Source organism: Anopheles merus, chromosome 2R, assembly GCF_017562075.2.
Source record: "Anopheles merus strain MAF chromosome 2R, AmerM5.1, whole genome shotgun sequence".
In the NCBI taxonomy this organism is placed as follows: Eukaryota; Metazoa; Arthropoda; class Insecta; order Diptera; family Culicidae; genus Anopheles; species Anopheles merus.
In genome coordinates, this window is record NC_054082.1 from 60,325,114 (window position 1) to 60,339,326 (window position 14,213).

General features: G+C 44.5%; 1 protein-coding gene across 2 annotated transcripts; it reads right to left on the reverse strand.

Annotated features, from left to right (window-relative positions):
• Nucleotides 1-484: 484 nt before the first annotated feature.
• LOC121589989 lies at nt 485-5,689 on the reverse strand. 2 transcript variants are annotated; one of them, XM_041909301.1, is made up of 4 exons: nt 5,463-5,689; nt 1,440-1,571; nt 1,222-1,383; nt 485-1,154 (listed from the first exon to the last, which is right to left on the reverse strand). In XM_041909301.1, exons 2-4 carry the CDS (start codon nt 1,540-1,542, stop codon nt 913-915), a joined length of 507 nt encoding a protein of 168 aa, XP_041765235.1. In that variant the 5' UTR covers nt 1,543-1,571; nt 5,463-5,689; the 3' UTR covers nt 485-912. The 2 variants fall into 2 exon arrangements, with proteins under 2 accessions (XP_041765235.1, XP_041765234.1); XM_041909300.1 differs by lacking the exon at nt 5,463-5,689 and having other exon boundaries at nt 1,440-1,665.
• Between the last annotated feature and the right edge of the window lie 8,524 nt (nt 5,690-14,213).

A 14,213-nucleotide genomic window follows, 5' to 3' on the forward strand; every position in this document is an offset into this window, starting at 1 on the left:
AAACCCTGTAACATTTCTATAATAGGAACATAATATGCCACAGGGTAAAAGCTTTAATTTTGCAATTGATTAAAGCAAAAAAAAAGCAATTGAAAAAAGCAATTAATTCTGCTATCTGCTTGAAGCTAAACTGAGGATTACAGTACAGGCAGTCCCCGAGATACACGGTACTTCTTATATGCGGATTCGGAGATACGCGGTTTTCCAATTTGACAGTTCTTTGAGCAAATTTTACTGATTTGAACATCCTTTGTGAAATACCACATAATTTCCGTATTGATCGAATGTGAAATACCATTTCAAAAGATTAAAAACTGTTCAATTCAGTAGAAACATATCAAATAATTAATTTGGTAGCTAAAACAACCCCCTACTTGCAAAATTGCACGAAAATTAGTGATATTTTGGCTGGAAATCACGAGATTTGACTTACGCGGAAATTCGAGGTACGCCGTATTTTGCGACCGTTTTCGGTCCCCATTAACCGTGTATCTCGGGGACCGCCTGTAGTACTTAAACATAAATTAAACTAAACTTTGCGTCTATGAGGTACAGTTTTAACTTTTCCCAACATGTTAAGTCTTTGTTTTGAATGTTTAAACTTATTTTGGAAAAATGTTTCGATTCTTTGGTCCGTAGGTGAAACTCCATGACATGTTTCTATAAATTTAAAAATCTGAACAACCCTTACATAATTTGAAAAACAAACTTTATCTGGTCCTAATCCTGTCCAGTTGGCTTGTGTTAGAAAATCCTTTTTGAATAAAATGTCCATGCTAACATGGAGTCTAGCTTCTGTACTGTCGGTCGGCAGCTTTATATCTAAAAATTCCATAAAATTTTTTTAACTTTGGTTCCTCCAATCTTTCCTCCAGTCGATCTAGTTCTACCCTGGTCCCCACCGTTTCCCATTCAAACCGACGATACCGCAACAAATCCTGGCCGTGGAATCAATTTGTCGGATAAAATATCCAACTGTGCTCGTATTAATTTCTGCTGCTTCTCCATATCCAGCATTTTCTTCTGATATATGTCTGCCTGTCTTTGTTGCTCCCTCTGCATGGTCTCTAATTTTTCTAGTATGGCATCTAATCCCACGTTCTGTCCACTAGAAAAATCCGTTTGCGTTGCCATTGAAGCAGTAGATGAAAGGGCTGGAAATAAACGTTCATATAGTATTTTACAGCAAATTATATACTACAAAACAAATTTAAGACATACGCTTAAGTTTTCGTAGACAAGCACCCGAAGTTGATGCAGTTGTTTCCATAAACGAAAAGTGATCCAAAGAAGAACGAGCTACCATCGATGTGGACGGTACATTGTCTACCATTGCATTATTCGTACCAGAAACCGGCTTGCGTTTATCGCTTGATACAGTTTCTAAAAATATTTGTTAACTATAGTTCTTGTTATAACACTCTAAAACACTTTCTCACGTTTTGACGATGAAGCATTGTCGCGATCCATGTTTTGACTTCCAGTATGGATAGACACGGACGATAACGATGAAAGCTCATTCAATAATTGCGGATGAAGCATTGTGGTAGGTGTGGTGTAGTTTATTGAATCTGAAAATGTATACAATTTCATGTTAATGATTATGATTTTTAACAAAACATATTTAATAAAAACTGTAAATCACACAAGTCTTAAAAACACGTGTTTTCTATCTGAATCTTCAATGTAGATTAGCTTTTTTTATTTTTATTTTTTGACAGTTCATATGACATTTTACGTCAAGGTTGTTAGGGCGAGACGGTAATATCTTTATATGGTACTTAAACTAAAGGTATGATCTCTGCCAAGGTGGCCATATTATACAGATGGGATTTTGTATATTCTACAACTCGGCTATCCTGAACATAAATTGCCCTCAATTTGTTATGTCGATTGTAGGTATTGTAGTGTTGCATTAGGTGAATCCTCAACGGGGTCTGAATCGAAAGAGGACCAATTCCTGAGTTTATCAGCCTCAAGAACCCCATCGTAAGGAATCTGTGTCTGCTGACATCCCTCGATATCGCGAATTACATATCAACGTTACGAATCATAACAATGTCACCTTCATGAAATACATCAGCTGGATGATGGCTCTTAGCAAATTGTTCTTCATTTACTCTTTGAGATCTGGTTATATTTTCGGAAGCCTGGTTTCTAATGAATTCAAAATCCCTTTGGATGTGTTCCTGTTTTTCTTCCAGAAATTCAGTTAATTCATCAACAATAGGGCCACGCTGATTGGAACCGAATAATAACATTGACGGGGTGAACTGTGTGGAAGAATGCACACTATTGTTTAAAGCATGTTCAATGTAATACAATTTAGAACTCCAATTCGAATGGTCATCGTTTGTTGTTTTGCTTAACATTGGTCGCAACACTCTGTTTACCCTTTCCACTTGTCCATTGGCCTGGGGTGAGGACGTAGCCGTAAGAACATGAGTGGTTCCGCGATCAGATAGAAATTCACGGAATTCATTAGACGTGAAGCATGTAGCTCTATCACTAACGATCCTTTTAGGGCGACTATAGTACGCAAAATATTGCTCCAATGCAATGCATACACTTCGACTACTGGTTGAAGTGGCTGCATAAAGTTTAGTGAATTTTGTGAATGAATCTATTACTACTAGAATAAACTTTTTTTGTGATTTTATGGATGGTAATGGGCCTAAATGATCAATGTGTAAAGTATCAAATGGAACTGGAACCTTTGGAATACTATGCAAATTGCGTAAATTTTTTCGTGCTGGTGCGGAATAAACAATGCATTTCAAACAATTGCGTAAAAAATTGTGTACGCGTATTTTCATCTGAGGAAACCAATATTGATTGCTTATAAAACAACAGCATTTCTTCACTCCTAAATGACCTAGCCTTTCATGAGCATTTCGAATAATATTATTTATCAATTCATTGGGAACAAAAAATAGTTTTTTTACCAGAAGGTGAAATTTTATAAATCACGCCGTTTTCCAATACGAATCCTTTAACTGGTTCTGATTTCAGTTTCATTTTCAGCTCCTCTGCAAAAGGGTCTCGGGATTGAGCAATCCTCAATTGTCGATCAATATCGATATCGTCTGTGATAGCACCTACTTGTTTTCGGCTCAAGGCATCTACATGGCTCATTGAGCTGCCTGAGCGATGGGATATCGAATAATTGTAATCTTCTAAGAACAAAGACCATCGGGCTATTTTAGCAGAAGAGTTGCGGTTCTTTAAAGTCTCTACCAAAGAATTACAATCAGTTATAACTTTGAAAGGAATACCATGTAAATATGTGTGGAATCGTTTTAAGGAATAAATTATTGAGAGTGTTTCCAACTCATAACTATGAAGTTTAGCTTCATCTGAAGAAGCAGTCATCGAAAAATATACTATCGGATGCAGTTTACCATCTTCTTGTTTTTGAAGTAGGACTGAGCCAAAACCTACCGCACTCGCATCGCAATGTAGTTCTGTTTCACGAGACGGATTATAAATTGCTAGAACAGGGGAGTTAATCAACTTGTCTCTCAAAGTATTGAATGCACGTAGACAAGAATCATTAAATACAAATAGCGCTTTATCCTTTAACAAATTACTAAGTGGTTTAGCTATAGTTGAGAACGAAGACACAAATCTACGGAAATAAGAGAAAAGGCCCAAACAACGCTGAACTTCCTTTATACTACTAGGTATAGGATAATTTTGAATGGCCTGAATATGTTGATCGCTTGGACGAATACCTTTTGGATTGGCACGATATCCTAGATAGTCTAACTCCTCATATACAAATTTACATTTATCCATTCGAAGTTCAAGACCATTATTTCGCAATGTTCTTAGTACGTCACCAAGTATGCACAAATGATCCTCTAGGTCGACAGATGCAATAATAATGTCATCCAAATATACCACAAGCTGTCCACTGGCTATAAACTTATGCAACACATGATTTATAAATCGCTGAAATTGGTCAGGAGCGTTTTTCAATCCGAAAGGCATTTTAACATTCGAATATAACTGTCCGTCTGGGGTTACAAAAGACGTAAACTTTATCGAATCCTCATGCATATCTATCTGGTGAAATCCACTCTTCAAATCCATCAAGGTGAAACATCGCTTACTGCCTAAGTGTTCAAGACACGTATCAATAAGAGGCAGAGGGTAATTATCTCTAACAGTTATTTTGTTTAAGGGCCGATTATCTACGCATTTTCGGATTTCACCGTTCTTCTTCCGGACTAAGACAAGTGCGGAGGCGTAGGGAGAGCTGCTGGGACGGATTATACCTTTTTGTAAAAGATCATCAACTATATTTCTAACTTGGTTTCGTTTGGCGATGGATAGTCGTCTCGGTTTGCTATTAATGGGAGTGTCGTGAATCAAACTTATTTTCATCGCATGACCTGTTTGTTCAATTTTACTACAAGGATAAAGAGTGTAATTTTCCGATATTATTGTTTTTACCATTTCAATTTCATGTGACTTCAGATGTGAACTTATGTTTAGCTTGTCGTTAGGTTCTTCCATGCAAATAGCACACATTTCTTCAAATGTTGTGTTCAAGTCTTCGTAAGGCCCGTGGCAGCGCTCATCCGATGCGATTTTATCGGACAAGATTGTTATGGGATTTGACAGATAACGTCGGACGTGCGATTTCGTCGTACGACGGAATCAAAAATTTTTGATTCCGTCGGATCGTCGCATCCGATTTTATCTGTCAATGTAATCATGCAGTTTATGTAGGAACAATATCAAATAATTTTTTATAATGGTTTAACAATTCAAATCATTCGAATTTTCGCAATATGAGCCGAAATAGTGTTTGACAGAAGCGTCCGATAAAATCGCATCGGATGAGCGTTGCCACCGCCCTAACTACTAGACTGCCAACGATTACCGATTTCTTTCGAGAGGGTACCATACGTACCACTAATGTCCGTTTGATATAGATTCACCGAAGTTTTCGAGGGAACGTCATAAGAGGACACAGCATTCATTACAACGGGACAATCTTTATGTTCAACCCAATTCGTTGAGGAATCTTTAAAAATATGAAATGAGCGCAGCCGTGAAATCACAAGTGGTTCTGGTATGATTTCTGTTTTTCTGTTTATTTTCATTAATGCCTTGGCGGAATATTTATATGGTAATTTACACAAATACACATTTAATTTTTTCAATAAATCTCTACCTGCAATTATTGGCCATGCAATTTCTTCTTCTGGTAAAATAATGAGGGTATGTATTACTGTTTGGTTTCGAAACCTTAGACGGCATTTTACTTGGCCAAGGGATGTTAAACGTGTATTTCCTAGTCCTCTATATCCAGAATTACATGCTCGATCAAGAAACATCAATGGTACTATCGATTTGCTAATAAAGCTCCTCGGGCTGCCGGTGTCAAAAAGAGAACACACTTGTGAAACACTACTCTGATGCTCATTATCAATATCAAATGCAACACTTACCTGTTGTTCTGAATTTACAATTTCCCTGTCCTGTGCAGTGATAGCAGCAGAAGTGTTCTTCACCCGATTAGGGCAGTTGTGATAACTGTGACCTATTTGCTGGCACAAAAAAACAGGATCCTGCAGGTCGACGAGGTGAAGGGCAGGAACTTTGGTAGTGACCGATTTTGGAGCAATTGTAGCAACGGATTTCTTCTATGGCGTTCTTGTTCTTGGCCACAGAAACATTACGGGGGGACGTCGACGATGAAGCGATGTTCACTCGTTGTACTGAGTTCTGTTGAGGGCGTATCATTTCGTATTTTTTCAGCATTTGTTGAAGTTCTTCGACGGATTTGGCTGAATAACGTATAGCAGCGGTGTTTATGGGATCACCAATGCCATCAATTATTATATTGATCAATTCTTCCTCGACGATTTCATCTCCGGCTATTTGCTTCATTTCTAAAACATATCTTGCTACTGACTCATTGCGGGAAAGCCGACGTGTTCTCAATTGCCAGTACACGTGTTCAATTGACGGAGTTTTAGCGAAGGTTTTAAGAAGCTCCTGTTTAAGTTCAGCGTATGTTTCCACATGGATTGTTTTTACGAACAATGCTGCAGTACCCGTCAGCAACCGACGAGCATTGTAGAATTTAGTGGTTTCATTCATTTTGTACGGAAGAAACGCTCTTTCCAATTCACGTAGCCATTGCTCAATTCGGTCTGAATTGTCACCACTAAATTTATCGATGAATTCTTTGAACTTAATTATCATTGGTGATTGTGTAACAGGCTCACTACTGCGTGTTTCTAACTGCTTGATTTTTTCTCGGAGCTCGAGAATTTCAAGTCGCTTTCGTAGGGAAGCCACTTCATCTTCGGGAGTTACAAATTGTGATTCGTTCTGTGAGTCTTGGTCGATTTCAATATTTGTTGCATTGTCTCCACCCATTTCGGCAAGTGCACGTTTAACATCAACCTCCGAAAGAGCAGGAGCACTGATGTTTCCAGCATGTTTTCCACGTGTATCGGCCATCGTACTCTTAACCTCAATCTCTGCCGGGACAGAAGCACCACCAACAACGCTGGTGTATAGCTGGCGAATTTCGCGAATGGTGGCAGCGGGACGTATCGAAATTCCAGCATTTTCAAGGGTGCAAATCATTGTATATTTTGTTTCCATTTCTGATCAATTTTTCACGGTTGGATCCCACTTCTGAGATGTAAATCACATAAGTCTTAAAAACACGTGTGTTGTGACCGCACATATGAAACATAGTAGACGGTGGTGTACGGCACAAACAGAATATGTGTTTTATTCCTATCTTTGGTATGGGTACGATAAACACAGGTAATAAATAATATACACAACACAATGCGGGGAGAGGACGACTGGTCCTGCTCGCGCCGCGATCCTCACTGAGGACGTCACAGGATGACAGCCCTGCTGTCAACAGTGAGCCCTCAGGATGAGGCAGCGGTCTGTCCACAACATCTCCCCGTTTTAATTAGGCCGGCACGGCTTAAGCCGACGCAGCGGTTTGAATGTAATTAAATCCGGCGTGGCAAGCGTACGGCTTATGGGACGCTATGTAACGGGGGAGAGTGCAAACCGGCCTCCATGCCATACGCTCAAATGGGATGAGCGTTGCGGGCTGCAACAGGGGGCAGCCGATATGCTGCGCTCGCTCGTTCCGTTGCAACCGCTGTGGTGTTGTTTTCGGTGTTGTTGTTGTTGGTGTTGTTGTTGGTGCCACTGCAGCTGATGACGCTGCCGCTGTCGTTCGTAGTTGCACCGGACGCCGATGATGCTGCTGAGGCAACTCTGCAGATGCTGCTGCCGTTGGGGCGTCGATGTGCGGCTGAGAAGGGGGCGGCCGTGGTGCCGCGCGCGCTTGGACCGCTCAGCCGGTACCGCTGCACAGGGGCGACCGTGATGTCGCTGTCGGTGAACTGCTGTGCAGGGCGCGCAGGATGATGGTGATGGTGACTATGATGATGAGGGTACACAGGGGGCGACCGTGATGCCGCGCACGACGACTGTGACCCGGGACACATACGATGTTGCTGCACAGGGGCGACAGGGGTGTCGCCGTTGAGATGCACCTGTGCAGCTAAAGCGCCGGCCATGAAGATACACAGGGGGCAGCCGATATGCCTCAGCACTGTGCCTGCTCACTAGGCTCGACGATGATGCTGGTGCAGCAAGGGCGGCCGTGATACCGCGCACGACAATACTGCACCAGTGTGTCCGATGACGCTGCAGCGGGTGGTGGTGATGCCGTGTTTCGTCGGCCCAAGGCGGAACATCCTCGTTGCCACTGTTGTGATCACACATATGAAACATAGTAGACGGTGGTGTACGGCACAAACAGAATATGTGTTTTATTCCTATTTTTGGTATGGGTACGATAAACACAGGTAATAAATAATATACACAACACAATGCGGGGAGAGGACGACTGGTCCTGCTCGCGCCGCGATCCTCACTGAGGACGTCACAGGATGACAGCCCTGCTGTCAACAGTGAGCCCTCAGGATGAGGCAGCGGTCTGTCCACAACATCTCCCCGTTTTAATTAGGCCGGCACGGCTTAAGCCGACGCAGCGGTTTGAATGTAATTAAATCCGGCGTGGCAAGCGTACGGCTTATGGGACGCTATGTAACGGGGGAGAGTGCAAACCGGCCTCCATGCCATACGCTCAAATGGGATGAGCGTTGCGGGCTGCAACAGGGGGCAGCCGATATGCTGCGCTCGCTCGTTCCGTTGCAACCGCTGTGGTGTTGTTTTCGGTGTTGTTGTTGTTGGTGTTGTTGTTGGTGCCACTGCAGCTGATGACGCTGCCGCTGTCGTTCGTAGTTGCACCGGACGCCGATGATGCTGCTGAGGCAACTCTGCAGATGCTGCTGCCGTTGGGGCGTCGATGTGCGGCTGAGAAGGGGGCGGCCGTGGTGCCGCGCGCGCTTGGACCGCTCAGCCGGTACCGCTGCACAGGGGCGACCGTGATGTCGCTGTCGGTGAACTGCTGTGCAGGGCGCGCAGGATGATGGTGATGGTGACTATGATGATGAGGGTACACAGGGGGCGACCGTGATGCCGCGCACGACGACTGTGACCCGGGACACATACGATGTTGCTGCACAGGGGCGACAGGGGTGTCGCCGTTGAGATGCACCTGTGCAGCTAAAGCGCCGGCCATGAAGATACACAGGGGGCAGCCGATATGCCTCAGCACTGTGCCTGCTCACTAGGCTCGACGATGATGCTGGTGCAGCAAGGGCGGCCGTGATACCGCGCACGACAATACTGCACCAGTGTGTCCGATGACGCTGCAGCGGGTGGTGGTGATGCCGTGTTTCGTCGGCCCAAGGCGGAACATCCTCGTTGCCACTGTTGTGATCACACATATGAAACATAGTAGACGGTGGTGTACGGCACAAACAGAATATGTGTTTTATTCCTATTTTTGGTATGGGTACGATAAACACAGGTAATAAATAATATACACAACACAATGCGGGGAGAGGACGACTGGTCCTGCTCGCGCCGCGATCCTCACTGAGGACGTCACAGGATGACAGCCCTGCTGTCAACAGTGAGCCCTCAGGATGAGGCAGCGGTCTGTCCACAACAACGTGTTTTCTATCTGAATCTTCAATGTAGATTAGCTTTTTTTATTTTTATTTTTTGACAGTTCATATGACATTTTACGTCAAGGTTGTTAGGGCGAGACGGTAATATCTTTATACGGTACTTAAACTAAAGGTATGATCTCTGCCAAGGTGGCCATATTATACAGATGGGATTTTGTATATTCTACAAAACTTACTATTATTGTTTAACGAGAGCAATTTGTATTCTCCATTTTTAATCGACACAAGTAGCTTGAGTCGTTTGGCGCTAAGGTTAAACAAAAAAAAAAAAAGATGAAGGTGTGAAAAAAGTCACATCTTTCATTGCACAGTAAAATACACCTGTCCATGTTGGAAGTATCACGTTTATAAAGCGTTGTGAACTGAAACAGATAATCGGGACACCGTGGCTCCGGCTGTACACGCAGGAACAGGTTCCCTCACGCTTGTTCCATGCAGGAGTTCTAAACAATTGGAATTGCCTCATCACACAAGCACAAACACAGAAAAAGTTTTCTAAATAAACCAACACTGGCCTTACAAACAAAAAGAGCGTGTGTGTAGCGGGGATGAGATGAAGAGGAGTGGAAGAAGAAAACACAACCGAACCGAACCAAAGAATGGCCGAACTGTGCGAAGGCGAAAAGCGAAGTAAACAAAATGAGCTCGAGAGGAACAACCGGGACAACCTAGGAGAAAGAAGGAAGAGGGTGAGGGAAAAAAGATCGGTGGAAAGAGGGGGCGAAAAAAGAGTCCGCCAATTTTTTTTGCACTGTGGTAGGCCACTCAGTAATTTTTGGACATTGCATAACACCGTCAATAAAAAATATACACCACTTGAATGACATCTGGCCATATCTGACAAAATCGGTCTAACCCTATCGTTAAAAAGTCGGACTATCGGCAGTCCGACGGGAAGACGAAAAGTTTTACCGAAAGATGTCTTTTGGCTGTCATTTGCAGCCTGGGATGAATCTGTTAACGCCAACTGTCAAATCCCATACAAAATCGGCCCGCTGTAATCCGATACCCAAATAGCCAGCTCGTACTTTATAGCTGATTTAGGGCTGTTTAACGAAAAATCGTTCCGATATCGTACTTTGTGGCTGATTAAAAGATAGACGGTACTTTGCGGAACTACCCGAATAGCCACATTACGACCGCAAGGTCGGAAAAAAGTCTTATAATTTTGTTTTATTCTATTATCAGACTCCACAGTCTTAAAAAGAAATTGGTTTTGATACTTGCTATTTTATATCATGCAGATAGATGAAAACCGACAACAACCGAAAAAATCGAAATGTTTCTTTTATGGTTTGCAACTTATTACTTATTTATTTTACAAATTAAATATTACATAAAATAGACGCGTTTACAAGACACGCACTGTACAAGATAAAACGGGACGAGCACGCGCTACGTCCGTCCGGGTCGGCGGATAAAAGATGAAGAGGCCGATCCCGAGCCCTTCATTCCCGAACTTAGTCGAGCAGCGCCGAGCTTAGCCGAACGCGTACGTCAAGCCCTTGTCACGTGGCGACAGGGTTGAGTAGCGGTGCTGCGCTCAGTTTTTCCCAACACCTCCCCCTTTTAATTCAGCCGGTACGCGCTGAACCTACGAGGCAGTCTTCTACTCCTAGAAGAACGTCGTGGTAGTCGTGCCTGCTGGTGGTTGACGTCCTCGACACCCAAGGATGGATGTGCTGCTTCCCGAAACACAGGGGCTGCCGGAGATGATGCTGAGACATCCAGCTGCGATGGGGACACAGGCGCTGATGGCTCGGACACGGGAGTGGAGCTTTGTTCCGCGGGCAAACCCCACTCCTCTAACAGGATCTGTAGCGGCAGGTTATCTTCATCCCGCTCTCCTTGTTTCCTAGAGACTGTAGTACGACGACGGAGCTGATTCACGTGGCGCCTAAGCCTCCGTTGCTCCGTTGTGATGACTTCGTACATTACGGTGCCGATGCTGCGGATGATCTCCCCTGCAATCCAACTCCATGAATTGCCGCGAAATATGTTGGCGTAAACCAAATCTCCAGGACGCCATTTGGGGAAACCACTATTCACTGAAGACTCCCGTGATGGTGAGGGCCGCAGCAGATGATGAACCGTCCGTGTCGCCCGGTTGAACATGACTTCAGCAGGCGTGCGTTGGTCCAACATTGGATTCGGGGTGGAACGGTATGTTTGCAGGAACAGATCCAAAGCCGCCTCAAGCGATGCCTTCTCGACTCGAATTTTCTTCAAGGCCCGCTTGAAGGTATCCACGAACCGCTCGGCCTGGCCGTTCGATTGGGGATGGAACGGTGCAGTCGTGATGTGTTCAATGCCGTTAGCGTCGCAGAACTCCTTGAAGACTTCACTGGTAAACTGAGTCCCGTTGTCGCTGACCAGTGTGACTGGTGGTCCGAATCTGGCAAATATTCCTCTCAAAAGAATAATTGTGGAATGTGAGGTTATACTTGCTGTTTCCGCGATTTCGGGCCACTTCGTGAAGGCGTCAACTGCGACCAAGAAGTATGCACCATCGATTGGTCCGGCGTAGTCGATGTGCACTCGCTGCCAGGGAGCTGATGGTTTTGGCCAGGGCGCAGGTGCAGACATACGTGGAGACTTTGCTGCGGCCTGGCAAGCATCACAAGTAGCGACGCAGCTAGTGATGTCGTCGTCCAATGATGGCCAGTAGACGAAACTGCGCGCTATCGCCTTCATCCGCTGTATGCCTGGATGTCCCTGATGGAGCTGCTTCAGGCACCTCATCTGCAAAGCCGCGGGGATGACTACCCTCTCCCCGAACAAAATGCAGTTCCCAACGGTTGTTAAGGCGTCCTTCCGGCTGTAAAAGCGTGCCAGATCCTAGCCGAATGTGACGTTCCTTGGCCAACCGTCCGTGCCGTATCGATATACGTTACGAAGTAAAACATCGTTGCATGTAGCTTTTTCAACTTCTCTCAAACGAATCGGAAAAGTGTGTAGTGATTTTATGGCTACAGAACTTACAGCTTCCTCAAGCTCGATGCTGGCGATCATATATTCTGGGTCCGGCTTAGCATGCTTGTCAATAAGCCGGGACAGTACGTCTGCGTTGCCAAATTGGTCCGTTGGTATGTACTCGATGTGGAAATCGTACAGCTGCAATGTTAGTGCGAATCTTTGGAGCCGATTCGCCGTGTAGACAGGGATTCCCTTTTTGGAGCCAAAGATTCGTAGCAGGGGTCGATGATCGGTTTGAAGCCGGAAATGTCTACCGTACAGCATTTTATGAAAACGCGTCACCGCAAAAATGATAGCCAATCCCTCGCGGTCTATTTGGCTATATGCTGCTTCGGCTTTTGTTAATGCACGGGACGCGTGTTGAACCACTTTTGTTGACCCGTCTTTAAATGTGTGACTTATTGTTGCACCCAGTCCGACGGAGGAGGCATCTGCGGCTACGATGATTTCAGCTCTAGGGTCATAGTGAGTTAAAAGCAGGTCAGATGTTAAAATACGTTTAAATTTGTTGAAGGCCTCCTCGCACTACTTCGTCCAGAGGAACTGGTTACCGTCCTTTAGTAACTCGTCCAGGGGGTACCTCAAATCCCGCATCCTGGGAACAAATTTGCCATAATAATTAATAGCACCCAAAAATGAGCGAACCTCCTGTATGTTTGTTGGTGCTGGTAAATTATTAATCGCATTTATCTTTGGGTTGGGTCTGATTCCATTACGATCGATTATATGGCCGAGGTATTCGATTTTCTGCATCCTAAATGCACATGTCTCGGCACGGATAGTGAATCCAAACTCCCTTATGCGTTGAAGCAGATTGGCCAAATTTGTATCGTGCTCTATTTCGGTTTTGCCCCCAACGACTACGTCGTCCATGTAACCTGACGTATCGTGCAGACCGGCGAGCATCGTGTCGATGATTTGTTGAAAAGCCGCGGGCGCGATTTTTATGCCGGGAGGCAAACGGTTATAATGGTAAAGTCCCCGATGCGTGTTTATCGTCAAGAGAGGTCTGTAACACTCCTCGATCTCGACTTGCGAAAAAGCGTCCGACAAATCTATTTTGCTGAAATATTGGCAGTGGGCTAATTTCGCAAAAATATCGTCTGGCAATGGTAGGGGATACTCATGAGGCTGCAACGCATCGTTTAGCCCGGTCGAATAATCACCACATATTCGAACGTTACCATTGCTCTTACGAACGACAACGATTGGAGCGGCCCAGTCGGAGTAATCAACCGGCGTTATTATTTTAGCTTTTTCTAGCCGTTCGAGCTCATCGTCGACTACTGCCTGCATTGCATATGCAACTGGCCGTTTTGGACGGAAAACGGGTCGACTATTTTCTTTAAGCTGCAATCTGATTTGCGCTTTCGTGCAGAGCCCCGTGCCATTAAAAACTTCCGGAAAACTTTTCTGCAGATTCTCAGGGATATGCGTGTGAGTTGAAATTGTAGCACAAAACGTATTCATAGGAACTGATGCAAGCTCGAAAAGATCCACTAGATCTGCTCCTAATAAAAGAAGCTCACCCGGCGCCACGCGAATGATCGCTGGTTTTGTGACATTATTTATTGAAACTGTTGATGAAAATTCCCCCAAAAGCTTCAGTTCTTCGTTAGAGGCAGTTTTCGCATTTACTGAAGGCTTCACCAATGATGGTTGCCCTAATTTCCTCCATGCTGTTTCGTCTATGACGGTTATGTCAGACGCTGTATCCAACTGCAGGAGTATGACCGTTCCATTGATGGATACATTGACAAATTTGCGGTTTGCTTGTACGCTGCACACCCTAACGGTATTAGTAGAAAAAAATTGATTTCTTCCCCGGCGAACACTTTTTCGATTGCGACAGCGATTTTCCCGATGACCAGCCTTGTTGCATACTCGACACTTTTGTGTAGCTTGCGGACAATCTTTTACCCAATGCAGTTCACCGCACAGCCAACAAGGATTGGACGGTTTATCATTTCCTGATCGGCCATCGTGATTTCCCCAGCGCGGGCGTGATCCCTTTGCGCGAAAATTCGGCTTGTTCTGCCGATCGCCATTTTGTATTGCATACACGTGCTCTCCCTTTTCGCCCACAATCATTGCATTGTCGAGTTTTAAATTTGCAATACGGTTACACTCCGCCGA